A 26,201-nucleotide genomic window follows, 5' to 3' on the forward strand; every position below is an offset into this window, starting at 1 on the left:
GGCATGCAGGAAAGTGTGCTCTGTATGCTTCTGGTCCCAGTCTCAAACAAAGACAGTATGCCAACATGGCAAGAAGGGAGCAGGTACCTAGTGTGTACCAACTCCAAAGAGTTTGATGCATGAAGTCAGTTCTTCACTACTACTGTCAGCGAGATTAAAGCAAGCACGTTTGTTACTGCAAATAACAATTTCAGTGGGTCAGCCTGTAGCTTATTGCCAGACTGGCAGCATATCTGTGTAATACATCAGACCTCAAAGCTTGTTTCAGGGAAGCCCTATCACTGAATTCCAAGGAAGCTGCAACGAATGCTTTTCCTCTCCCTCTCTCTCCCATTGTTTGTGGCTGCCTCAGCACTTTACTGTTCCAAGGGGGATCAGAAGTGCTGAAATACCAGTGCAGGGGCTCTAATCAGAGTATTCCCAGCCCCACAGGAAGGAGGAAGGAGTGAGTCTCTCACGGGAAAGACTTTCTCATGAAATTTCCACGTAAAGTTGCAAATTGGTTGCATGAACTCCATAAAGACTGTCAGGGACATATCCTGAAAGATGCTCAGTGCTGTGACCCGTGTCTAGCAAAGTTCTGGACATGAACATTATTTTAAGTGCATGGGAGGCCCTGATTACTTATTTCACAGCACAGCAGAACTGAGATCCACACTTCTTAAACCAAATCCTAGCGCAGTCTTCCTAAACCACATCTTAGTATAATCACTCCTGTATTTGGTACTGCAGGCATGTAATGCCCCTTTACCTTCTACAGCTGCAGGAGCTGTATGGGAATCCTCCCACACCATTCCAGATGCTATAGGTGTGTGAACTGGCAGTCTGAATTAAAAAAAGAGGCAAAAAGAAAAGGAAAGAAGGGATTATCATCCATATGTAAAAGGCAGAACCATAAAGAGATTAAGAGGGTGAAGTCAGGGCAGAGCTGAGAACAGTGTCCAGCTTGTTCCCAGCTCTCTGAGATGGTCTCACTGTCAAAGTACTTACGAGTCTATTTTTCTTTGCTTTTAGGGTCTGGACACCAGCAAGAACTGCTCGGTAAGTACTGCCTTTGTGGAATGTATTTTGCTTGTATCTGCACTGCCATGCACCTAGCTCCCAAAGCACACAGCATTTTACATAGAAAAAGAGATTTGCTGACCCCCGGAGTTTTCTGCCAAAGTAACAGATCACATCTGCTATTTTTATGACTTACTGCATTTGTTCCATTGTTCTCCCACTCCCACAATAGGCAGTAGCTAGCTAGCTTTCAGGAAAAGGCAACTGCTCAGCCTTTGTGGCATTAACAGTGCTGGCTCTTCTGGGACACCTCTGGCACAGCCAGGGACTGCCTTCCCACAGTGCAGAGCTGCTGAGGCCTTCAGAACTCTGCTGCAGCACACATTAATCCTAGTAAGAAACACAAAGGTTTGATATTTCCATGAGTAAACAGTCTCACTTACAGGCAATTAATTCAATAGCACAGAAAACGCTGCAGTTTTCAGCTGAGCCCATGACCTCATCTGATGTTTTGAAGTGGAAATTTAGCAGAGCTTCAAGAATTACAGCAATAGGTTCTGCTTTGGCAGCTGCCAGGTCATGCTGCCAAGATGGCCCTGGCTCACGGAGCTGTGCTGGAGCACGTACTACGCCGGTGGCACTGTGGGATGGCAGCTCAGGATAAGGCCCAAAATGTGGCAGTGGTTCTGAGAATTTCACCAAAATAAGAGTCAGCAACATTTCTACCCCTGGTCATGATCTTTTCCCTCTGCTCCCAAGGTTTTCCAGCCATTATTTTAGGAAATTTAAAACAACATAGGAAAAAAAAAAAAACATTTTTTATACCTTTTTCTTCCAAGTTAATAAGTCTAAATGAGACCATCCTAAGACAGCAAACATCAGGGAGGACCTCAGGAGACTCCCTGACCTGATAACCATCATTAGCATTTCAAATGAAAGCACTCAACAGCTGCAGCCTGTGAATGTGACAGAGAGACAAAGGCTCGGTGCCTTCCAATTCATGGGCCACAAAAAAATGACACCTTGAGAAGGGCAGATACCAATGCACCTGGCCTAATAAAAAGGCAAAGAGAGTCAAGCTGCTTTTTTGGGTAGCTTGCTGTGTAAAGCCTCCCTCCCCCCTCCGCAATGAGTGCAGGTAAGTCGTAGAAAAACAAACCACTTCTCTTTTCCTTTAGGACAGTGTAACAATGAGGTGCAACAGGTCTTTAGGCAGCTACTCAGCACTCACCAGGGAAGTGCTAGATTTAACTAAAACCAAGGCTCTTCCTATGCGTCCAAAACAAAGCAGCACAAAACAGTTAGCACTGTACGCACAACTGTGGCAGAGTCATAGACCTATATCAGTTCTTTATCCCTTTATTTTGGGATGTATTCTGAGTGGGAAGCTCCCCTCTTCCTACCAACCTGGAGTACCCCAGAGTATCGTATGCTGGCCAGATGAGGTCTGCCAGAAATCAACCTCTGGTCCCAGTTATAGCTTCTTTTTCTCCCTAGGGTGAGAGCCATGCCTGGGGGAGAGTGAGAGATCTTATGAGGAAGACAAGGCTGAGAAACCAAAGCAAGCTGGGGCTGTCCTCTGCTGCTCTGAAGAGATCCTGCCCACAGTTGTACAGGTAAGGCAGAGCTGCAGGAGGGTTTCACTTAGTGCTGGTGCAGCTGGTGGTGACTAGAGAACATTTTTCTGAGCGAAGACCCTCCTTACCTTCTTTCTTCCGTAAGAGCATCCTGGCCAGCACAGTCCTTTGCCCAGGTGCTCTAAAATCCCCACTGGATAATGTTACCTATGTGAAAATAACAAAAACATTGGGGTCCCTAAGGAGGTGCCTACCCAGTCATCACTAGCAAGGGCCACTCCAGTGAGTAACTACTACATCTATTAAGAGATCTGTGCTGATCCCTTAGGTGAGTTTGCCAGGCAGGCTACAGCCTGCTGTCTGAGCTGTGGTAAGCAGCACTCTCTATCCAAGGTGATAACAACACCCATTGCGCAGATCCTCTCTGCATCCCTGCCAAGTCCTCCCAGCTGGTCTGGTGGATTTGTGGTGTTTGTGTCTATAAGCAGGTAACAGGAAGAGTCTGGGTATCTTACCAAAGCAGGAGTATTACATGGAGCTGGGCATCTCCCTGTGTTTTTTCAGCTGAGGTCTTGGTAACCTCGAGGGGAACAGCTCAGATGTGTTTAAGCCCTCTTTGGGTTTTCAAGGGGGCAAGGGTAGGGAAACAGCAGTTGTTTAACCACTCAGGAACATCCTATTGTTTCCTCTGATAGACTGTACCTACCTTACAAGATGTACAAGGGAACTGGAAAATTTGTAATTACAGCTGGAGAAAACTCTCTGTAGTTCATGGACTGATTTTTCCAGCTGGGAGAAGCTTAGTTGGGGCCCAAACACACGGTAACAGGCAAGCTTCCTCCTATTGTTTGTGAAACTGAAAGGACCACAAACAGAAAGAGATCAAACAGTTCCATCTAAAATAGATGGCAAACCAGCTGGGGAAAACATACAAACTCTTGTGAACCTGCCCTCTAAAAATGAAAAAAAATGAGACCCCATGTGGGCTTCAGAAAAGTGCTGTCTCTGCCACCCCCCACAGTCTTTTCTGTGCTGCACTGAGGATGCTGCCAGCACTCCCTGGATGAGAATTACAGCCTAAGTAAATTCGTTTTCTTCTACTGAAAGGCCATCCCAACAGATCCTAACAGAGCTACTTTTTCATGTATGTAGGACAACTAAAACACATAGAAAAGGCTGCAGAATGAGATGCCAAAGGGATGACTTTTACCTGACTGAAACTGGGCAGCCCCAGAGACCTGGCATGCTGATTTTCCCAGGCTGCTTCCTGTAGCTGATAAATAAATGGCTTTCTCTTACATATGGGCATAGACCCCTTGCCCATACTCCATGCCCCTGAAGTCTCTCCATTCCCTCTTCTGCTTTCCAACTTTGTTCACCTGCCCTATCCGTATTTGCTCTCAGCCTCTCTCTCTAGCACACATCCTGCAATAGCAATGCATTGACTTTGGGCTTTTTGCTGATGCTTAGAAAGCTGGGCACATTGCTCTTAGGGCATTTTAGGTACCTGGCTACCCTCTGGCTCATTTAAAATAAAACACTGAACCTCAGTAAGTCAGCGACAGCTCTGCAAATGCTGCTGGACAGAAAGCCAGGCCCCTCCTGCAGCAGTACCATGATAACAAAGCAAAAAAACTCTCACTTGCCTGCAGCTCTTGGCAACATAAGCACTGAAGCCCTGATAGTCTCAGCATTTAAAGTCACTGTCTTTGTTACAATTTATGAAACATGTTTGTCCTGGCACCTGATCCTGTTTGTGCATGCAGGCACACAGAATTGGCTGACTTTTGCTTACCCAGGCTTCCTTGGGCTCAGAGTCATCTCACAAGGTCTTGAACTGGAGCAGGCTGTAGCCTGGTGTCCCACGTTAACATATAGCTCTGAAGGAAGCACAGATTTGTTGCTTTGACACTCAGGCCCACTTGAGTCATTCAGGCAATTAGGGAAAGTCTGTTTGTTTTTGTTTTTGTAACTAGGTCAAAGCAAGTTGCCTTTCATGCTCCCACTGTTTATGATGAATGATCTGCTTCAGGGCAGTGGCTTTGTTTTCTTTTGTCTTTTTTTTTTTTTTTTTTTTTTTTTTTTTTTTTAAGTCCACAAAAGAATTCTCACAGTAGTGAGAGAATATGGTTCTTCTAGCAGGAGAGACAGAGTCTGCCAAGGTAAACACACTGGTGCAAGCCTTGGTGGTTTGTCATATATTGTTCTAACCAGGCTTAGGTTTTCATTTCGTTTTCTGTTTCCTAGTAGCACTTTCACTCCTGCAAAGTCTGTTTTGCTCAGAGGGCCAGAAGAGGCTGATGGATGACTTGGTCACGGAGTTACGAATTTAACAGCACATGGACCTGAGCCTGACACATAGCAGAAAAGTAGATTTCTCCCTCAAATCCTTGCAGAATGTACCCTCCACAAAGAGCAAGAAACTTACTTCCAGCTCAAATGACCCCTAAGACAAGAACTCTCTGTCTTTGCACTGTGAACTGGTTTCAGTGACAGAAGACTGTTCTCAAGTGACAGTCTGGCATCAGAAGGTCAAATATTTGCCCTGAATAAATAATTGCAGACTGACACTGACTGGAGAGAATCCAGCTAGGCTGTAAGTTCCGCAGGAGCCCACCTTGAAAAATTTATTGCTGCTCCATCTGACATTATGAAGTACATGTGGAACTGCCTCTAGCTAGACTGGTATTACCACCAGTCCCCAGAAACCCAGGTACAAGTAGGAGCACATAAGTGCCTCTGAGATATTTTTCCCTTATTTTCCCCATCATCGTTTTTGTACACGGGAGACTTTTAGTCCCCCGCTACTCGCCCCGACTGCAGCTGAGAAGCAGTCCCAGCCATTTCCACAAAAGCCACTGAGCTCAGGAGCTTTACTGATGCTATCTGCAATCCCTTCCTAGGGCAGGCTCTAATATGGGAAACTTCAGATAATCCCCGCCTGGTACTCCTGTTCAGATACATCCACCTATTTATCTACAGGAGTTGCAGCTCTAAGGTAGCTATGTGGGCTTGAGCTAACCTCAAGTTATGATATCTTTCATGGGCAAGGACGTTAGTTTCGATCTGACAGCCACTGAAAGCTTACATCCGTATGACAGCTACTTGGTGGTTAGGGTGAAGTAAGCTAGGAAGTACAGTGCCACACCAATATGCCAAAGCCCCTGCCCAGAACAGCCTTGTGCAAAGACTGAAATCCCATGACTCAGAGTTTGCAGGCCTGGGTCTGAGCAGCACTCTTCATAGGGAAAGTTACTCCCATGGGAGCAGAGGCAGCCATAGAACTAAAGCATCAAGACATAAGTTCAGCCATTTCACCACAAAAGGCTTAAGAATTAATGAAGCAGAAATCCTGCAACATTTAGGAAGAAAAAAAAAAATCAGTAGCTAGAAAATAGAAATCAGCATCACATCACTCGTGGTTTGATTTGAACAGTTTTTCAAATCAAAGATAGTTATTTGCTATACATTTGAATTGCTTTGAAATGTTGCATTAAAAAAAAAAAAACACCAAAAACACAACACACATCTTCTCTTTCTCAAACAGCAACTATTTTTACAAAGTGTTCCAAAAGATTTTTCTTTCCCAAGTCCTGGAGGCCTAAGCCATTACAACCAAACAGGATGCACTGCACTTACTGCAGTGGGAAGCAATAAATAAGGAACAACAACAACAATGCTGGAGACAGCTTAAGCAGCGAGCTTAGTCCTGTTCTTTCCAATTCCTCACTTCCTACTAAAGACCAGAAGTGTTTAACCCTGTGACAGTGAGCCACCAATCCCTTCCTCTCTCTTTGCAACATCATGTCAAACGATGCATTTTGTAGTGTTTTGGGTTTCTCTTGGATGCTCCCACAAGTATTTAGCCAGCACATGGATTAGAATTTTGGGCTGGCAAGGGGAAGCAGGTTGGGTGCTGTTTAGATGGTGAGTACATATGCACAGCATGTTAGTGCTAAAAACACCATCATGTGTGCTGACTGCTGTCAACTTTAATTGTATTTTTCTTTTTATTTAGGCCAGATATTATGTCTTCAGAGCTGAGGAAAGCTGAGAGAAACTCTATGATTGTTTTGGGGCAAAATACAAAGAATGAAAACATATGGCCTTTCTGATAACCCAAGTTAAAGAGGACAAGGTAAAGTAAGTAAAACCTTTTCACTCAGCATAGAAATTATGCATTTCTGTTCCCTCATCCAAACACACTCCAACAGGCACAAGCAGATTCTTGAAGTTCAAATTGTATGGATTTATGCCAGCTGAAGACCAGCCCATATACCTCTGAGTTAATTGACACACTCTGCCCCCTCCTCTTATTAAAAAAAAAAAAAAAGAACAGTTGATTTTAGGCAATTATAGCCATTTAGCCTGCATTACACAAGCATTCTGCATTATGTTCAATGTAGAAAGAAATGCAGCAGCAAGTTCAGTTACCTGCAGTCTTAGTTAAATACTCCCAAATAATAAAGCAAACATATATTGGGAAACAATCTGCTTATGATAAAAACTAAAAGAGAAACAGACTCAGCCCACTGGGTAAATGCAGAACAATCCTTTTTAGTCCCTCACATTCACCACGTGTTTTTGTTTCAGGAAGGAGAAGTGGGAACAGTGACGGACACAAAATAGAAGAGCCCAGGGGTGCTTTGTGCAGCTTTGCGCACCCGGCATCCTCCAGCTGTTGGCAAAGCAGCTCTGATTTGAATGTTGGAAGGGAAAGAAGGAAAGAGGATAAAGGTCTAATGGACAGATGCATGCTCGGCTACCTATGGCTTCGCTCCTGAACCTGTCGCATACTCACAAGCCACAGAAGAAGAAACTTGCAGCCAGCATCTTGGCACCATAACCAGGAGAGGCTTTTAAATGAGACTTGATAATTAATTCTTCCTCCTATCTATACTAGGAACAGTACTACCTGAATCACCAAAGCTTTTAAGTTATCACTGCTTCCTGGGGACCTCTTACAGCTGAATGAACTTCAGCCTCACAGTGGCCAGAGGAGCACCATATCTATTACAGGGTGCAGAGATGGCCATTGGCTGCACTCCTCCCTTCCCAGCAGCACCTCGCCAGCTATGCAGTTTTAATCAAATGCAACAGGAACAAAAGTCCATAAAGCCAAGCTCTCCCCCAGGACCATTCACAAACCCACCACCAGCTGCATCTTCTGCAAACACTCTTTGATTTCAGTGCCATCCTAACACAGAAGTCAACATGATGAACGGCACTACAAGAATTGGCCATTAGAGAGTTGGGAGGGAACATGCATGGCAGCGTCTCAGCCATCCAGCAGCCCAGCTCTCTGCCAAGCTGTGTTGTCCATCTTCTGGAAGAGCAGGGCTGCAAGGATGAGTTACTCACACACATCCTCTATATTCTGTATCTAGGACTGTTCTTTTAGACTTCCAAGGTTTTGAGGTTTTTTTTTTTTAATGCTATAGCCATGGTTGGTGGGTGCCTTATTGCCATGTTTCCACAGAGCTCAGAGAACTGACAGCATCTGCTTCTGAAGGTGCTACAGCTGCCACAGTGATCTCCTTTCTTTTGCTGGTAGGAGCTGGTGCATTTATGCCTATGAAGTAAAAATTCAAGCAAGCCAACTTTGTCTCTTGTTATAGACACATGCTACTCCCCTGGATTACAATATAATTGTCGATCAGGCACTTGCTATTTAAAATCCCTTCTGGTCTACCCTTGGGAACTGAGATTTCAGAAGATACAGTAACACGCTAACTTCAGCAGGTTTAGCCTTTCAGCAGCAGGTGCTTCCCCTTCACTCAGAGCAGCTGGAGCCCTTCAAGGCAGAGCTGGATCTCTTCTGAGATTCTGAGCCCAGTTCTAGCAGCAACACAAAGCAAAGAGTTGTTGCTCACTAGAACAACAGATCATGTTTACTCAGTGCAAGTATAACATGCAGGTGAAGGTCAGTGTAGCTGCTGTTATTTAGCATCTAAAAAAAAAGTTTGTGCTGACTCACAGTTAGTACCCTGAAGTAGGTGCTGTGTTTAATATTTCAGTTGTCATTAATTACAGCTGCTGTTGTAAAACTTGGTTATTCACTGTATATCTTGCTAGCTTCATCCAAAGCTAGAGATATTTATGACTTGATTATTCTGTGAATAGTCTGTATATCTCCATAAATCCCAAGGGCTAAAAATCCTGCCTCAGCTTACACCCTCCACCTGGACAGACACTATGAGGAATATGAATCGGTGCAGAACTGGACTTGCAGGGTTTCAGGAGAGTCATGAACTGGTGTTTCCCCATCCCCTACTCTCCTCACATTATAGGTGTTACGGTTTTTAAAATTAAGATGAACTAGCACTCTTTTTATTACTTCATTATATGAAATATAATCATTTATTTTCAAAACTATATTTATAACCTGTAACATACTGTATAGTTTGCCACTTTAAGATATGCTTGTACTACAGTTTAATAAGTTTAATAATAAAATCATCACTTATGAAATAACTGGTTTCAGATCTCTTACTAATGAAGACCAGGGATGGAGTACAGTTACTGCTGGCGCAGTTTTCAGGTGAGCACTGCTCATCAAGAAAGGAAACCTTACCTCTGGGCTTCCAACACCTTCAGCTCCTACAAAGCAGGAGTTGGTCCTTTAGAGAGTCTGTTGCTTTTTTCCCCACAGCCCTAGGGAGCCCCACAGGCACAGCTGGGAGAGGTTGGTTTGAGCAGCTCCATAGCAGAGAGCTGCACTGGGCTTCGTGTCGACAGCTATAGGCAGCACAGCAGAGCAGTGCTCAGCACTGCCACAGAGAAGAGGAAAGACACCCAGGACACGGGACACAGGTGCTCAGGACCAGTGTTTCTGGAGATCTAGATTTAGCAGCAGCACTGCTCGACTACCCCGTCTACAGTCTGGCGTTTTAGGGATGTGGTACCCCACAGAATACCCCCGACCTTGCACTGCCCCCGGAGGTGCTTGCAGACAGCCGGGCGCCGGCAGAGCACAGCCGCAGCACAGCCATAGCACGCGTCAATGCCCCTCCAGGCCCTGGGCTTGCTTCCAAAGAGCTTCCACAGTCTTGTACAGCCCCTAAGCACCTTCTCACCTAGAGCCCCTAGCCTCACCAAGCTGAATGTTGGCTTCAGCACGCACGCACCAGCCCGCGGAGGGCAGCATCGAGCCCCCAGCCGGGCCCAGACAGCCGCACCCCCGCCCCGCGCTGCTGCCCGCCCGGCACGGGGCGCTCCCGCAGCCTTCAGCTATCAGCCTGCACGCACGATTAAGAGCGGAGCCGGAGGACAGCTTCTAATCTGAGGTGTGGTCAGCACTATTCCTCTCATTGCCCTATAATTAATAACGCAGGCTGCTAAAAACAGGTCAGAAGGCAGGCAAGTTCATTCCCAGATAAACTTCACGCATACCATTTAGCTGCAACAGGCACTCCCTTAAGGGAGGCGTTAGACTTACTCTCAGCTGATAATGGCTCCAGCCAGAGAAGTCCCCTGCCTTTGCGTGATAGGGCAGAGGGCATCACCTGCTCCTGTCCTGAACACAACAAGACTAAGTACTGCTTATCCTGTCCTGGAGATAGCAGGAAAGAGCAGCACAGCCTCAGCTGAACTGGTTTCCTCGGGGGCAATGGGTGATTCCCAGCTCCTCATTATAGCCACATACTACCCTACATATCCCAAAGAGACACCAGATGCAAAAATACCTTAATTGGTTTTGCTGCTTGAGCTTGGTATTTGAAAGGAGCCAAGATCAGTATATATATATTTTTTTTTTTAAAGATATCTGAGAAATGCAGACCCCACCCAGCATCACTCCTAGCTCAACCTGCAGATTCCCAAGACAGGGCAGAGGCTCCTTCTTGACATCAGCATAGTTAGCACCAATCCCATAGCAGAAGAGGTGGACAGCAAGATCAGTTTAGACGAATGGCACTTGGAAAACAGCCACCAGGATCATTTTGTCTTGCAAAAAAGAAAACAGTGCCAAGGCTTACTCCTGTTCCACTCCTCCTGCTCTGGATTAGGGAGAAGGCATCCCACAGACTTAATGTGTTTGGGAACTTTATTGCAACACAGGTGCCTGTAACAAGTGAGATCACTTTCTCCACCACAGCACAGCAGCCACCAACACCAGGCTCAGCAGTGCCCCAGCAGCCACAGCAGCAAAACCCAGAGCCCAAGGGGTTGCAGCTGCTCCTGTAGAGGAGAGAAGCCCCAGTTAGAACCAGGCTGGGGAAGGGACTGTCCATACTTATACTGCACACTTGCACACTTACTGAAGTCATCCACATCAGCTACTTGTCTTAGCTCATCCTGCAGGAAAACAACAGGGCCTTTGCTGGAAACACTGGAGGCACTGTCCTTAAGGGTATGCTCAGCATTCCTTTTACCTCCTGTGGAGCAGCAAAAGAGTTGTAGGTGACAAAGATACCTAGCCCTCAAGGTTAGGAGGCTTTGGCACCTTCTCAACCCTCAGACAAGCCTGCTATGGATCAGAACAGAGAGAGGAGCCTACGGTGACCCCTGCATTTCTATCAGGGAGGCAAGAGCCCTTCCTTAGAGGAAAGGAGCAGGAAATGCCTGCCAACCTGTACTAAGGAACAGCATGTGCACCTACCCACTGGCTGTGAGACCAGAGCCCTGCTGCCCCTTGAGATGCAACAAGGCTAAGACACTTACTGGCTCTAGGAGAACAAGTATTGGTGCAGGACTCTTGCACAGACCGGTGGCACACTGAGGCACTGCAGTGCAGGTACACCTAGAGAGAAGGCAACACAGCCTTGAATTGCTCAATATCTGTAGACAAATTATATCCTGCTGTGGTACACTGAACCTAGCCAACATAGCAGCTTTGATACCTTAGCCTTTAAACTACATCAGATCTGGTGTTACAGCACATCTCCTGGACTCCTAGAATTAGCTCAGTTGAGTAAGCACTGCCTAGGTACACAGCTGGGACTAGTTTGGAGTATTGATTGATCCGGGAACACTGAACAGATAGCATGGGAAACAATAGAGTTCATCACTGAAGTGCTCAGTAATTCACCAGATTCACAGTCCAGAAAGCTACTTCCAAGTCATTTTAGCCAAGAAGTTTACAAATTTGATCTGTATAGTTGGACCACACGCCCTAAACTATTTCAACACATCCTAGACAGCAAGCTAGCACTTAAGTAGATCTGTCATTTCAGTAATCTCATTTTCCCCCACGTTCCTCCACTGATACATTGCCTATACTCAAAATCATCTCAGGGAAGACATGAGACCACTTAATGTATGAGCAATAAAAACCAATTCAAGAGGAACCCAGGGAACCAGGAAGGCAGCTTACCAGCCCAGAAAGCACCTCTTCGGAAGCAGAGTCCACAAAGGTAAATGTGTAGAGGGTGAAGCGCTGATAATGCGATGGAAACAGTAGTCCTGAGGCAGTACTCAGAGGTACAAGCTGTGTCTGATAGTTGTCTCCTGAATAAGGGCACCTGAGAAAGAGGCCAGAAGTTAATGAGTGCAAGTCATTCCCCCACACCCAAAGTTGTTTACAAGCCACTTACCCATTCACCAAGACAGGCCACTGTGTCTGTTGATGAGGATTGATACTTGGTGTGGCCCAGCAGTGGTGCAGTACTAGAACCAGGTCAGGGTCTGTCCTCTGAAGGATCCTAACTTCTATGTAAATAGGGTCTCTTAGAGTCTTCACAATGGGATAGTCAGTGTCAGTGTAGTAGGAACTATATCGTTCATCTGGGTGAGAAAAAAGGGCTATTTTAGAGCAGGAATAAACAGGTAGATAAACTGAAAGCATTCTTCATAACTGTGCCATCAAGTCCTGAGCGTGGTAGAGAAGCAGTAGTAGGATTCACTCCCTTATTACCCAGCAGAGAGCAGAGCCCCACACCAAGAAGCCAGACCAAGCCCTGTGGATCTCTCACACCTGAGGCAACACGCAGCTCCAAGGACAGAGGACCAGGCTGGGAGACAGCAGGGAGCGGCGGCAGTGTGAAGACCTGAACACTCAAGGGGACAAAGCTCCCAGTGATGGCATAACTACAGCGGACATGTAACCTGGTGGGACAGGAACACCAGGTCAGGCAGATAGGTACTCTGGCATTGCCTAGCTTTTCCCCAAGATCACAAACTGATATCTGCCTTAGCTAATTATATCTCCAGAGTATCCTCCAGTGCTTCCTCATAATTAGTCAAAATTCTCTTCAGAGTTTAGATTCAAGTCCACGGGGTGGCATTGATCAGCACCAGCTTTATTCCCTTTAATTGGAGACATGCCAGTCCCTAGCCTACTCAGGTGACTGCTGTACATTCCAAACTTGTGGGCAGGCTCTCTGGACAAGTTCCTGCTTGTTACAGCAGTGCCTGCCCCAGGGTATTACCTGAAAGTGCTGTCCCTAGTGACAGAACCAAGGCTCCCCGTCTTCACATCCCTGGATGCCACCAACTCATTCTCATATATGGCCTGGTCTCCAATCACCTGCAATGACAGGACAGACATTTTGGCTGCAGAACAATGGTTGGCTTCTTGAAATCCATAGGGTACCCAGTGCATAGTCAAAGTCACATCAGGTTGTTCCAGATCAGCAAGCTTCAGCTAGTTCAGCTGCAACTCTCACCTGAAAAGTAGTGCCACAGGCAGAGAGTGGGAACTGGTACACAATAAAGGCATTGTTTTTCATTACAGGGACACAGCCAGCACTGCGCCCACTGGTTAGATGCACAGAGTCCAGGATAACAGGTGGCAGGGTCACATCTCGAGAGACAGCAATGGAAAACTGGCCATCTGGTGTGCAATGTGCTGTCACTGGGGGGGAGAAAGAGAGTCAGTCTTAGGTCCAAGGAGAAACAGCCTCAAACACAGAAGAGCAGTAAGACCTCCTTCCTATAACTCCCAGAACATGTGCTGAGTAAAGCAAGGTAGAAATGCTGGTTCAAGTGCTACCAGCACTAGATACTCTCAGCAATACTGATTCTGGCCATAAACCAAGTCTGTTGCAATACTTATTATGGGTTGGATACATGAATGAGTTTCCTTGACAATCAGAACCACAGCCGTAAGCCACCTGCATGGTTGGTACACCAATCCTGCTCTGCCAGGGAAAGCAGGTACTCCAGCCAGCTACCACATCAGAGGGGAGGATGGCCATTCACACTCACCTGTGTTACCATAGTAGCAAGTCTTCACCTTGTCCCTAGGGTTGTAACAACAGCCTCGCACTTCACAGTCTCCCTGGCTGATGGGTAAAGAGGCACAGGGCAGCCGGTCCTGGCTGTGGACAGTAGAACAGACACCGCTGCTAGGAGCATCCAGTGCTGCAAGAAACAGGAGGAATTTGCAGCGAGAGCGCAGTAGCAGGGAATCAAGGGCACAGGGAACACTGGTTTGATTTTGCATACAAGTCAAGGGAGGTTTCACAGACTCAGGTGAGGTAAAACATGGCTCAGAGAGCACATAAAAGCCTGCTGACAAGCAAGTACCCAGAAAACCAGGGCCCTTTGCGCTGACATCCTCCAAGATGTCACCAAGATGCCAGATATGAGCTACCTTTCCCACCCCATGGGGGGGGATCTAGGAACAGACACCTGCAAGAAAAGGCATTCATGGCAACAGACAGCACATCTTCAGGAGTGGTCAGTCTTACCAGGAAGGTCTGCAGGGCACATAAGCAGCTTCTCTTCATGAAGAACCTTTTGTCCACCAGCATCTGTCCCTTCCAGCCCAACAATTATGAAGTAATTGCCATCCTGGGAGAGAGTCATACATAATCAGTGCAGCCAGAGCAGTGGTCACTGCAGCCCCAGCAGGATCCCCGAATCACTCACCCATCCAAAGACGTAGCAGCTGGTGTAGGAAACTGACACTACCCTGGAGCCATCCAGAGACTCATATACCCAGAGACCACAGCCAGAATCATTCTGCAGAGCATGTGCCTTCCCTTCAGTATCTAAGAAAGGATGAGACAGCAACAGGGTACTCAGCAACTCATGCTAAAGACGTGAGTGGACTACAACTGTATTGTATGGTTTAAAAAAAAAAAAAAGCCATCTCAAATCACGAAAAAGGCCTGTGTTGACAGAGAGCTGTAAGGAAACCTAGCAGCCAAGGCCATATAGATCCTCACACAGCATTCTACTCAAATTCGTGAAGGCTGGGTCAGGTAAACAGCTCCCAGATTACATAAGTAGCACTAAAACTACAAGCATATCACATCAGAGCCAGCACTCTTCACATTCCAGCCATACTTCACCACTGCATAGAGACAGCAGCAGCCAGAAAGCCTCTTGACATCACCCTCACTTACCCCAAGCAGTCAGCACATAGGAAGCATTCCCTTCCCAGCCTGGGGGTAAGGTGAGCTGCAAGCTCTCTTGGCCACAAACCAACAAGTCAGGGTCAACAAAAGGCCTACTCCAAGTCCCCACAACCAAAGCAAGGGGACCAAGCAACCCCAACAAGGACAGAGCTCCAAACACAGCCATGGCCTGCCCTACAACACCCATCCTGCTCTCCTGCCAAGCACCATGAAGCACCTGCCCTCAGCCTGGACCTTTTAAGTTGTGGAGCCAGCTGAGAATAAGGAGTCCTAATGGTACCAGATGGACCCAACTCAGCAGTTTAACACCTTCTACTGCTCCCAGCTGCCTCCAAATCCATCACAGTGTGCTTTGCACCCATTCCAGCAAACAGCCACAGGGCACCAGCTGAGCTTCTGTCAAGAGATGGCTCTGTGTTCATAACACAGAGCTGAGAGCAGCTCATTTGTGCAATCCACTCTGGAGCCCCAGAAGGACCTTTTAGCTCTTCCTCTCACCCTGAGTTCTTCCCCTCACTGGCTAGTCCCGCAGTTCTGCCTTCTTTTTCCCATGTTTCCCCCTCTTGATGCATTGAATGTTCATTCCATGGCATAAATGCAAAAAGCTGAGTGGCAGTGCTCTCTGTTAAAGGTGTCACTGCTTCAAATCCTACACACAGGCTGCTAACATGGAAACAGTCCTCTCCATGCAATTGATGGGGAAGCAGGAAGCTGTGCACACGTGAAAAGACGTGATTTCCCTTATGTACTCTTAGCTCTGGACTGTTTGCACTGTTTACAGTGCAGGGTGTGCGGGGATAGCAGGAACAGGTTGCTGGGCAAGAGGACCATCTGCTCTGTGGGACCCGCACGCCAGAATCTGACTGGTTTTCTTGGGAAGCCATTGGTGGGCCCGAAGCATACATAAGAGTGACTCCTCCATGATTCCAGAAAAAGTTTATCCCGTCAGTACCCTTTGCCTGCCTGTAACTGCAACATTTCTCCTCTCACACAGACAGCCTTGCACTTGCCACACATCAGCCATACAGCTCTCAGATGTTAGCAGTATTTACTGCTGATAATTGGCTAAACAGTAGCAAATAAATGAAGTACTTTGGAGCTACAGAAACAGTTCGCTTTAATTCGTCAGTAGTTGCTGACAGGAAAAATTTGTACAGATTCTTAAAGAATAGCTGCATTTGAAACAAATAAACAAACCCAAACTAACACTGGGAGTGCTGTAATTCCACCACAGCAATACCTGTGCTGAGAATGGTTTCACTTGTTGCTCTTTTAATTTCTCTGTACGTACACATGACTGCCATGTTGGTTGATGTGGAGATGGGAGGTAAGTAAAATGCACCTGAGATCTGTGAAAGCAAACTACTTTGTTTGGGAGTTGTTATAAGCAGTGGAAAGCAATTTTGATGAGGGGAAAGATGTAGATCTGTCTTGTTCCCAAACCTCTTCCTTAACCATTTGCTTGTTTTCTCACACCTTACAATGTGAGTATCCAACCTTTTGGCTTAAAGAGAAATTGTCTTGGGCCATACCTTTGTGGGACACTCTAAAAGTAATGCCTCCTATTTATTTCCATGGAAACTACAACAGATGCAAAGAGCACTATAATACTATTTGAGCAAATTCTCAGCTACAAAACAATATTTTTCAAGATAGTCACCATGATTAGCTGTGCATTTTCACCAGCGATGAACAAGACCTGCCTTCCACACTCATAAACATCTACACCAGTGGAGGTGACCCACTATCACTTCTGCTGAAATGCTCCACCACTGCTTCACTGTGCTCACATCCACTATCTGGTCTCCATAAGCACTCAGCAAGCATTGATGAATATCAGTGGGTGCCATTTTTTCTGCAAAGAAGAATTCAGTGACACGCCTTTGCTCCATATGCATTTCCATGTCAGATGCCACTTTGTCAGACTGCCCCTCTGCTGCCATCTGTCACACAGCAATAAAATGTAATGGGATACTGGTAGGAAGGTTCAGCTTCTACTGCCATCCCACCAACATCCAACTCTGATGCCACAAGCCAACATAATAATATAGGAGGCATTACTTTTGGAGCAGCCTTTGTGAAATACATGATGTAGTTAATGTATGTTAGTAACAAAACTTTTATATTAGTGGGACATGTGAAACTATCTTTTATGAAACTTGTTTTTGTAAAACTACTGTGTTAGTCTGGTTTGATGGGAGTAATTGTGATTCCTAGAGAGTTCACAGGTGGGTCATCAGAGATTTTAGGTGAAATTTCGCTCTTCCTGTGCTTCACCCTAGAAAACAGTTGTTCACAAATGTATGCACTGCCAAAAATCAATTACAGAAATAAGGTGTGACTGTGGAGCAAGGGATATTTTCTCAGGTAAGAGAGCATATGAAGACCTGATAAAGAGACACGCTCAGATTTTTCTTTGAGTTTAGTGTCTGATTGCAATTCTACATTCCATATGTAAAAAATTCACAGGTAGTGCATTTATGTCGACTGAAAACAGAGTCACAAATATACCAAAAGAACTGATGTTTTTTTAGGTCATTTCTTTTATTGAAAGGAAATAAATCCAATTCCATTATTGAAAAGGGAAGCACAGCTGCTTATTTATCGCTGTTCAAAGGATTGTATCTAGCAACTGTATAACAACACATACAATTACATGCCATTACAAGAACCAGAACTGCACAGCACCCTCCCTGTGCCCCGGTTTCAGCCCAGACAGTGTAAATATCACACCAATGTTTTGTTGTTGTGAGCAATGGGTGTGCACCCAGGGCAGGGTCAGAGCCACACAGTGGGGCAGAGATGCTGCCATGATGGCATGGGGCAGGGAGTGGCCGCAGGGCTGGCAGGGCCAGGCTGTGTGTTGGATGTGCCAGCCTTAAAGAAATGTTGCTGGTATAACTATAACTTCAGCACTTCAAGTGAAACACCACTCCCACAGCATAAACTCTGTGACAATAAACTTGGAGAGAAATAAGTAGTCTTATGAGAGCACTTAAAATTTTTTAAACATGTAGGCCTCTGCCGTGTTTGACAAAAGGTGTGTCTTTAATCAACACTTCATACCTGAAAATATCTGGTTTAAAACACGGGGCAAAATCAAATGACTGACTGTTAGAACTGATTAACTCAGCCATGTGATAAAAAAAATACCTGTTGTTTACCTAACAAAGCAGAATCCCTCAGTATATAAAGGGGCACAGGCAGCAACAACAGCACAATCAGAAGCTCGTGTCCACCTGGAAAATGTTGCTCCTGGGAGCAGCGAGCGTTGTCCTCCTGGTTTGTGTTGCTTGCCTGCTCTCCATTGTGCAATGGAGAAAAAGGTCTGGAAAGGGGAAGATGCCTGAGGGACCAGCTCCCCTTCCCATCGTAGGGAACATACTGCAGGTGAAACCAAAGAATTTAGCCAAAACTCTTGAGAAGGTAAGGACCCCCTTCTTTCTTCTCAGTTTCTGCTGAGGGTGACGAATGTGTGCGCTGTGTGCATGGGGATGGTATGTGCCTGTACCGTGCTGAGTGGCAATGGGCAAGGAGCAGAAAAGCCCTGGGGATCTCAGCTGTCCCCTTGCTGCTTCCGCCCTTGTTTTGGGGCAGATGCCTCACTGATGTTTGTCTTGGGAGGACCAGGCCTTACTTAACAGTGCTGGTCTGTGAGGCTGCACAGACTGCAGCAGGAGGCAGCAGCCCAATCACTTTTCAACCCCTCCTCTCTACCTGCTCCACGGCCATGCTCTCTCTTGCATTTTGACAGCTCTCTGAAAAATATGGGCCGGTCTTCTCAGTGCAACTGGGTTCAACTCCAGTAGTGGTGCTGTCTGGATATGAGGTGGTGAAAGAAGCCTTGATTGATCGTGCGGATGAGTTTGCTACCCGAGGACACATGGCTATCGGGGACCGGGCTAATAAAGGATTAGGTAAGTTCACGACTGAGCTTCCCCTGAGGAAAAGGGAAGCACTGAGGACAAGTATGGCAGATGAGGGCTGGAGCAAATGATGCATGAGGACAGTCAGAGAGAAGAGGGTGGATCCCACTGGGACAAGGGAAGGCAGGGCAGCCCTCGATCTCTGGCTTCCACCACCTGAAGTGTGTAAAAGAGACATGGAGCCGGACGTATCTCATGTGTGTACAGTGAAGGGCAAGGAGCAACGGAGCCACGTTGCAGTAGGGGAAGTTCTGTGTGGATGCAAGGGATGAGCTGTTCACAAGGAGGTTGGTTATGTCTTGGAGAAGGCCAAAAGCAGGCTGCTGGATTACAGCACCTCCACAGGTTGCCTTCAAACCACAGTACTACACAATGCTGTGCCAGTGCTCCCCCCCAGAGACAGCACTCGCTCTCATTGCGAGCCTCCACTCATCACAGGTCCAGCACACCCAAGACAGGTCTTTCCTCTTTCTTCTTCCTCTACAGGCATTATTTTCAGCAACAACGAGGAATGGTTACAAGTTCGGCGGTTTGCTCTCACCACTCTGCGCAACTTTGGGATGGGGAAGAGGAGCATTGAAGAGAGGATCCAGGAGGAAGCTGAGCACTTGCTTGAAGAGATCACAAAAACAAAGAGTACGATCCGCTTTTCATATAGCCTACATTTGCAAAAAAAGGAACGTGCCAAGGGAGCCCATGTTCTTAGCAGAAGCTGTAGAGTCTCCATTCTTGGAGATACTCAAAAGATGTCGGCATGTGCTCCTGCAGCAGCGGCTCTAGGCGGCCCTGCTTGAACAGTGGGCAAGGTGGCATCCCAGAAGACTCTGAACCATTCTGTGAGTCTGTTAGGGCACCTTCCTGCACATTTGATTCCCGAGCTGTTAAGCTGTTAACAATGCCATGATCACATATAGTTCCTTTTGGAGAACCCCTCTGTTCCATTCAGAGACTGTGAAATTCCACCGTCCACTGCAGCTCGTTATCTACAGTCGCCGTAGGCTTTATTTAATTATTTCTTTACTTATTTATAGATTGTAACTTTTCTGAACCCACAGGAATGCCCTTCGACCCAACATTCAAGCTGAGCTGCGCTGTCTCCAATGTCATATGCTCCATCGTCTTTGGGAAACGATACGATTATAAAGACAAAAAGTTCCTGTCCCTGATGAACAACATGAACAACATATTTGAAATGATGAATTCCCTCTGGGGACAGGTACATGCAGCAGATATTTCATAGTGGGAAGAGGAGGCCTCCTTCACAGGAAAGTCTCATGCCATCCTTCACGGTAGGGCATATCAACATTGTGCTGCAGAAAAGGGAATATTTACAAGACAATATACACTCTTGCCACCCCATGGCACTTGGGTTGGAACTAGATGACCTTGAAGGTCCTTTTCATTCCAAGCCATTCAATAAGAAAGGGCAGCTAAGCACTGGAAGATACTTTGCAGGGAGGTGGTTGAGTCACCATTCCTGGGTGGATGTGGTACTCATGATTTAGCAGGGGGTTGTTAGAGTTAGGGTAGTATGGTTAGGTTGCAGTTGGACTTGATGATCTTATAGGTCTTTCCCAACCTGAGCAATTCTATAGTTCAATGAATAATTCTGAAAATTCATAATACGACAAAGCAGGTCACCATTGCTCTATTGGAATGCCCAGTTAAACAGCCATTCTGTTTGGCTTAGTTGAGGGGGTTGAACCTGCCTAAGTTTTTGGCTAATCACAAAGAATAGGGCAGTTGTCACACTGGGGACCTTTCTGTTTCTTTCCTTCCAGTTTTACCAGATGTTCTCCTACATCCTGGATTATTTGCCCGGACCACACAACAATATATTCAAGGAAATTGATGCTTTAAAAGCCTTTGCGGCAGAGGAGATAAAGCTGCACCAAGTCTCCCTGGATCCCAGCGCCCCCCAGGATTTCATTGACTGTTTCCTCAGCAAAATGCAGGAGGTAAGGAGACACCAAACCACAGCTCATCCCCAAATACACCTGTGCTGATGACTTCTCCCGAATGGCTGCTGCACTTAGCAGAGAAATTCAATAGCTCAGGGTGGAAAAAAAAAATGGGGTGACAAAGAAAGGGACACAGTTCTCCTTTCAACTCAAGAAACAGCACAGTTTTTTCTCTAGGAAAAAGACAATCCCAAATCACACTTCCACATGAAAAACCTGATCACCTCGACCTTTGACTTGTTCATTGCTGGAACAGAGACAACAAGCACCACTGTACGATACGGACTTCTGCTTCTTCTCAAATATCCAAAGATACAAGGTACCAGTCTACAGTCTTTCCCCTCTCCTGTTCCCCAGGTTATGAGACATCTAATAGTTTTTCTGTTTCATATTCTACGTCTATGGGCAGTGTCCCTGCACCCTCATAAAACTTGCTGCCTGTGCAGTGCACCCCCCTCAATGGCCAGAGATTTGACTGTGTCCACATCTTTATCTCTCGGTGCTCCTATTTAACTGAGTTGTTATAAGGCATTCTTGGAATAGGCTGCAGAGAAGATGCATTCCAGACAACACCTAAATTAACATAAATGTTCCCATCATCACTAATTTGTTTCTGAACCCATGGGATTTCAGGACTACTTAGGACAACCTGCTTGGGTGGGGTTTGCGAGACTTATTCGCTTGTCTTATTGGCTGTGCTTCTCATGACAGAGAAAGTTCAAGAAGAGATTGATCGGGTAGTAGGACGATCACGGAGACCTTGCGTGGCTGACCGGACCCAGATGCCCTACACAGACGCAGTGGTCCATGAAATCCAGCGCTTCATCACCCTCATCCCTACGAGCCTCCCTCGAGCTGTCACCAAAGACATCCGCTTCAGAGACTACGTCATTCCCAAGGTTAGCAGACAAGCTTCTTCCGGTTTGGCAACAGAGCAGCAGCACCATTGCCCTCAGGCTGTCAGACACAGGCCAGGAGCAAGAAATGCTGGGACCAGATCTTGTCCTCACTCAGGCCTTCATGAAGGTTCTATCCTTACATCCCAAGGGTTTTGCTAGCTTCTGTGCAATGCCTTGTTGCTGCTCCCTGGGCCAAGACTGGAACACTAGCTCTGTCCAGCTCCTCTACTCTCTTGCTCTGCAGGCTGGCTAATTAGGGGAAACATGCAAAGCTCACAACAAAACATAGCTGTGTCACCTCGCACAGGCACCGAGCTCACCACGATCCACTAGAGCCTGGGCCACGGTGCTCACACTTCTTCGTGCCTTCTGACACGATCGTATCACTAAGTCCAGCCTTAGCTTGGCAGCAGCAGGATTAAGTGGCCCAACGCCGCTCCCCTTCACGTTCTGCTCTTCTCGTGTCACTGCAGGGCACCACAGTCTTTCCCCTCCTCAGTACTGCACTGTACGACAGCAAGGAGTTTCCAAACCCAACTGAGTTTAATCCTGGACATTTCTTGAACCAGAATGGCACCTTTAGGAAGAGCGAGTTCTTCATTCCCTTCTCAGCAGGTAAGGCACAGCCTTCCTCCCTCAGGAGCTGTGGTCCTCCTGCTCAGGTGACCACACATGCTCCCAGCCCAGTCCCGCCAGCGCTTCCTCAGGGCTCATGCTCTCTGTTTAATTCCTCTCAGCTGATCTCTTCCCCAGCCACACCGGACACCTTGGTTAGGGCCCGACTGCTTTTCAAAACCCCCACTGGGAGATGCTGATGGGATCACACGCAGGGGACCCGTTCTCATTTTCTAAAATACCCGTCACCTTCATACGCAACCATCAAAGCCAGCCTGAACCAACCTGTCTCTCCATGGTAGCTCCACTTTTCCCACGCTCCTCTTAAGCAGCCATGAGCAGACACCCACTGTCCAATAGCCCCAACCCTCTGCTCTCAATCACCTTCTGCGTCACCTCACTCTCCCATCCTCTCCGCGTCTCCTCCTGTGTTCAAGACTTCTCCTGCTCCTGCTCTGCCTTCACACACCCAGCCAAACTTCCACTCACCTCGCTGCTGAGGCTGCATCTAGTCAATAAAGCTGCATACATAACACGTGGGCTTAGTACAAACACTGAGCCTCTCAACAACATCTCCTCAGTCCTATTGGTTGTGTTTGCTTCCAGGGAAACGAATTTGCCCCGGAGAGGGCCTGGCACGCATGGAGATATTCTTACTCTTGACCGCCATCCTGCAGAACTTCACCTTGAAGCCTGTCATCAGCCCTGAGGAACTCAACATCACCCCAACACTGAGTGGGACAGGAAATATTCCTCCCTACTACCAGCTCTGTGCCGTCCCCCGCTGAGGGGCACAAAACCTCACTGCTGTGCTCCTAAGCCAGTCTGCTCCTTTACACCTCCCCGACTCAAACCAGTGGCAGGAACGTTGCCCCACCAACCCAAAGCCTCCATGAGAACAGCCCACAAACAAAGTCCCAGGCAGATCAAACATAGAACTGCTCCTCCTCACCACAGTGCAGAAGGTGATGTTGCACCCTACTGACATGACACTCTGTGCATATGCTCCATGAGCACAGCAGTCCCACTGAACAGCTGCTTTGCTCACAGCTGTGACTCCCTGGCTATCCAACACCCCCTTCTCTGGTCTTGTGGGTCCCAGCAGCAGACTTTGCAGAGGGACCATGTTGCTATGCCGTATGTTTATGCTAATGACCCAATAAAGAACAATCTGTTTATGAGGACTTGAGCTGTTCCTTTCTTTGGGTTAGGACTGTGTCCTCAGCCACTGCTCACACAACAGAGTAGGTCAGAGTGCATGTGGGCAGTGCTGTGCAGGCAGGACTGTCCTTCCCAGGGTGAGGCCCTGCCTGCTTCACTACTGGACTCACTGCTGCTGCCTGCAAGGACCCCTGCCAGTATGCTACCTACAGAGGGTTGACAGAAAGCTGCAACATCCCTCCTGGAGGACAGCACTCCCCCCAGTTCAGAGGCTGAATGTAGCCAGAGCTTCAACTCTGTTTCCCCTTTGGTGGGACCTCTGCCCGCCACTGGGGGCCTTTCATAATTATTGGCCACACTACGGCCCAGCCACTGCACAGGCTGGAAGGACTGGCAGCACCTTCACTGTGGCACCTGTCTCCCTGAAGCATTACATGATACAACACTGACTGACAACGTGGCCCATCAGCACATCCCTTCTATAAAGAAGGGGATGCAGTGATCATTTCTCGCATGGTGTCTCCTGCTGAAATCATAGGAAAATAAATACTTCCACTCCACATGTCAGCTGAAATACCTTTACTGGGAGCACCGACGATGGTACAAAGCAAAGAGTAATCACTCTGAGAAAGAAGTTATTAAGCATGGAGGAAAAATGCTAGCACTGGGCAAAATACCATTCCTGGGATGACTGTTACATAGCACAGTATTATGCTGGCAGCAGTAGGAGAGCATGTAAAAGAAGGTTCCGAACAGCCGCCATCACACCAGAGCAGCTCCTTCTCTTCCAGAACCATCTTCCCCAGCTCCCAGGTTCACCCTGGCACCCAGACAGTAGTTGACCTTCATCCTATGCAAGCTCTCACTGAATTTATGGATCTCATGTAAAAGGGCACGAAAGATGCGGTCACCTGCAGAGAAGTTCTCTGGAGAGCTTTGACAAGAAAAAGAAGAATTAGATACCACCATCAATAACCACAGTGCAAATGGTCCTGTGCACTCCGGGACTGCCCCCAGTGAGAATGCCGTGTGCCTGCCCCATACCATGCAAGGGATGTGGTACGCTGTGCAAAATAACTGTGCACAGACTTGCAACAATTGACACTCTGCCCAGCCCTAAGCCCGAACGGCATTTGCAGACAGCAGGGATACACTCTCCAAGCATCCCACGGAAGGGGTTGCCGGCTGCCCCAAGGGCAGGCAAGGCACTTGCCACTGATACCTACTGAACCGAGGTCCAAAAAGAAAAGGATCAGACTGCAAGCCCACTGGAGATTCTATACAGAGGTGACATTTCCTCCAAGTTTGAGTTTTACTTCAGAAGAAAAGAGACCAACTTACAGCACTGCTAGCCTGTTACTTGAAAATCCCAAACATATGCCTCCAATGGTCTTCCTCCAATGGAACTAGGAAAGGTGGAAAGAAGGTCTTTGAGCCTCGCTTCCCTGGACTTTCACATGAATGGAGAGGAACAACCAGTCTTGTCTGCTTGTGGCTTCTGCAAGCAGAAGATAACGCTCAGAAAAGCCATGGGTGGTGTTGTGACATGAAAAGGCCTATGGCTTCAGGCAGGAAAAGGTCAGAGTGACTGCACTCGTGAGTTTTCCCCTCTTGTAAATAAATTCCTGTGTGCCCACCAGGGTGGTGGGAATATTTGGAGCACACTGAGATCATCCTGGTAAAAGCCAGAAACCTTGGGAGTACTCCTCGTTCCAGGGCTTTTGCTAGAATTAAGGCACAAAGAGTGAGGCAGTACTGAGAAGAGAACCCTACTCCCCAAGAACAGGGGAAGTTTACAGAAAAGCTGGCAGGGATTTGATCTGTTGGCAGAGAGACTCCGTGTAGCAATGCAAACTCCCATGAACTCCTCTACAAAGCAAATATCCATGAACTCCACTTTCACCAACAAGAAATTCTTAAGCATACATGAGCTTCCATGAACTGCCCTGGCAATGACAGAAGCAAAATGGAAAGTAGAAAGTTCTGGGCCTTCCAGAGCAGGAGTTCCTCATTCCATAGCATCAGAGAATGGTTGGGTTGGAAAGTCCCTCAATCAAAGACCGTCAAGATCCATCACCCCTGCCTGGGGAAGGGACAGCATCCAATAAACCTGGTTGTTGTAAGTCCCATCCAGCCAGGCCTTGAACACCTCCAAGGATGGGGCATCCACAGTTTCTGCAGGCAGACTGTTGCTGCATTGATCCACTCTCACAGTAAATATTTTGTTCCTTATGTCTAACCTAAACCTATCCCCTTTCAGTTTAAAACCATTACGCCTTCTCCTATCACTACACACCTTCCACTTCTTTCTTGTGAACCCCCTTCAAGTATTGGAAGGCTATTCTAAGAGCTCCACAGAGCCTTCCATTCCCCAGGCTGAACAAACACAGCTCTCAGCCTAACTTCAAGGAGAGGTGCTCCAGCCATGGCCTTTCACAACCCTCCTCTGGACCTGCTACAAGTCCATGTCTCTCTTATCCTGGGAGCTGCTGAGCTCCCAGATGCAGAACAGCAGGTTGGGTCTCAGAATTGCAAAGTAGAGCAGGAGAATTACCTCCCTTGACCTATGCGCCACATTTCCTTTAATGCAGTGAAGGATACAATTGGATTTTTAGGAAACAGGGGCCCATTGCCAGCTCTAGTCAAGTCTTACATAGAACAGTGCCTCCAAATCCTACTCCAGAAGGCTGCTCCTTTTGGAGCAGACCTTCTAGTCTGTTCTGGTGTTTGGGATTGCCCCAGACAGGTGCAGGACCTT

At 47.1% G+C, this 26,201-nt stretch overlaps 3 protein-coding genes across 7 annotated transcripts in view; 2 read left to right on the top strand and 1 right to left on the bottom strand.

The window, feature by feature from the left end:
- Positions 1 to 9,053, top strand: part of LOC104911952 (uncharacterized) — a 29,311-nt gene extending 20,258 nt beyond the window's left edge. For 2 of the 3 annotated variants that reach the window (XM_085230073.1, XM_010714416.4), the window contains exons 6-9: positions 1,015 to 1,041; positions 2,500 to 2,618; positions 6,598 to 6,717; positions 7,173 to 9,053. In XM_085230073.1, coding sequence (XP_085086199.1) covers positions 1,015 to 1,041; positions 2,500 to 2,618; positions 6,598 to 6,694 — 243 coding nt within the window. In that variant the 3' untranslated portion in view covers positions 6,695 to 6,717; positions 7,173 to 9,053. Of the gene's footprint in view, positions 1 to 1,014; positions 1,042 to 2,499; positions 2,619 to 6,597; positions 6,723 to 7,172 lie in introns of all 3 variants that reach the window. The other variant, XM_085230074.1, reaches the window with a different exon arrangement.
- Positions 9,054 to 10,609: 1,556 nt separating this feature from the next.
- The window catches only part of ZP4 (zona pellucida glycoprotein 4), a 30,974-nt gene continuing 15,382 nt past the window's right edge, over positions 10,610 to 26,201 (bottom strand). Inside the window, exons 1-12 of one of the 3 annotated variants that reach the window (XM_003208000.4) lie at positions 14,870 to 15,987; positions 14,391 to 14,512; positions 14,210 to 14,312; positions 13,725 to 13,880; positions 13,184 to 13,371; positions 12,947 to 13,044; positions 12,493 to 12,623; positions 12,113 to 12,302; positions 11,893 to 12,040; positions 11,241 to 11,319; positions 10,838 to 10,954; positions 10,610 to 10,757 (exon numbers count right to left, since the gene is read on the bottom strand). In XM_003208000.4, coding sequence (XP_003208048.3) covers positions 10,657 to 10,757; positions 10,838 to 10,954; positions 11,241 to 11,319; positions 11,893 to 12,040; positions 12,113 to 12,302; positions 12,493 to 12,623; positions 12,947 to 13,044; positions 13,184 to 13,371; positions 13,725 to 13,880; positions 14,210 to 14,312; positions 14,391 to 14,512; positions 14,870 to 15,068 — 1,632 coding nt within the window. In that variant the 5' untranslated portion in view covers positions 15,069 to 15,987 and the 3' untranslated portion in view covers positions 10,610 to 10,656. Of the gene's footprint in view, positions 10,758 to 10,837; positions 10,955 to 11,240; positions 11,320 to 11,892; positions 12,041 to 12,112; positions 12,303 to 12,492; positions 12,624 to 12,946; positions 13,045 to 13,183; positions 13,372 to 13,724; positions 13,881 to 14,209; positions 14,313 to 14,390; positions 14,513 to 14,869; positions 15,988 to 26,201 lie in introns of those variants that run through there. The other 2 variants (XM_010714415.3, XM_085230076.1) reach the window with 2 other exon arrangements.
- LOC100544448 (cytochrome P450 2C9-like) lies at positions 18,064 to 23,466 on the top strand. The gene is made up of 9 exons (XM_085230078.1): positions 18,064 to 18,307; positions 18,636 to 18,798; positions 19,294 to 19,443; positions 19,863 to 20,023; positions 20,589 to 20,765; positions 20,946 to 21,087; positions 21,480 to 21,667; positions 22,141 to 22,282; positions 22,889 to 23,466. Exons 1-9 carry the CDS (start codon positions 18,128 to 18,130, stop codon positions 23,068 to 23,070), a joined length of 1,485 nt encoding a protein of 494 aa, XP_085086204.1. The 5' UTR covers positions 18,064 to 18,127; the 3' UTR covers positions 23,071 to 23,466.

The sequence above is a fragment of the Meleagris gallopavo genome, chromosome 8, assembly GCF_905368555.1.
Source record: "Meleagris gallopavo chromosome 8, MGAL_WU_HG_1.1, whole genome shotgun sequence".
Taxonomy (NCBI): Eukaryota; Metazoa; Chordata; class Aves; order Galliformes; family Phasianidae; genus Meleagris; species Meleagris gallopavo.

Excerpts from the sequence above, each read along its gene's own strand:
- LOC100544448 (XM_085230078.1), top strand. The coding sequence starts at position 18,128 with ATGTTGCTCCTGGGAGCAGCGAGCGTTGTCCTCCTGGTTTGTGTTGCT. Across the intron at positions 18,799-19,293 it reads CCGGGCTAATAAAGGATTAG|GCATTATTTTCAGCAACAAC; the intron begins GTAAGTTCACGA and ends CTTCCTCTACAG. Across the intron at positions 19,444-19,862 it reads AGAGATCACAAAAACAAAGA|GAATGCCCTTCGACCCAACA; the intron begins GTACGATCCGCT and ends CTGAACCCACAG.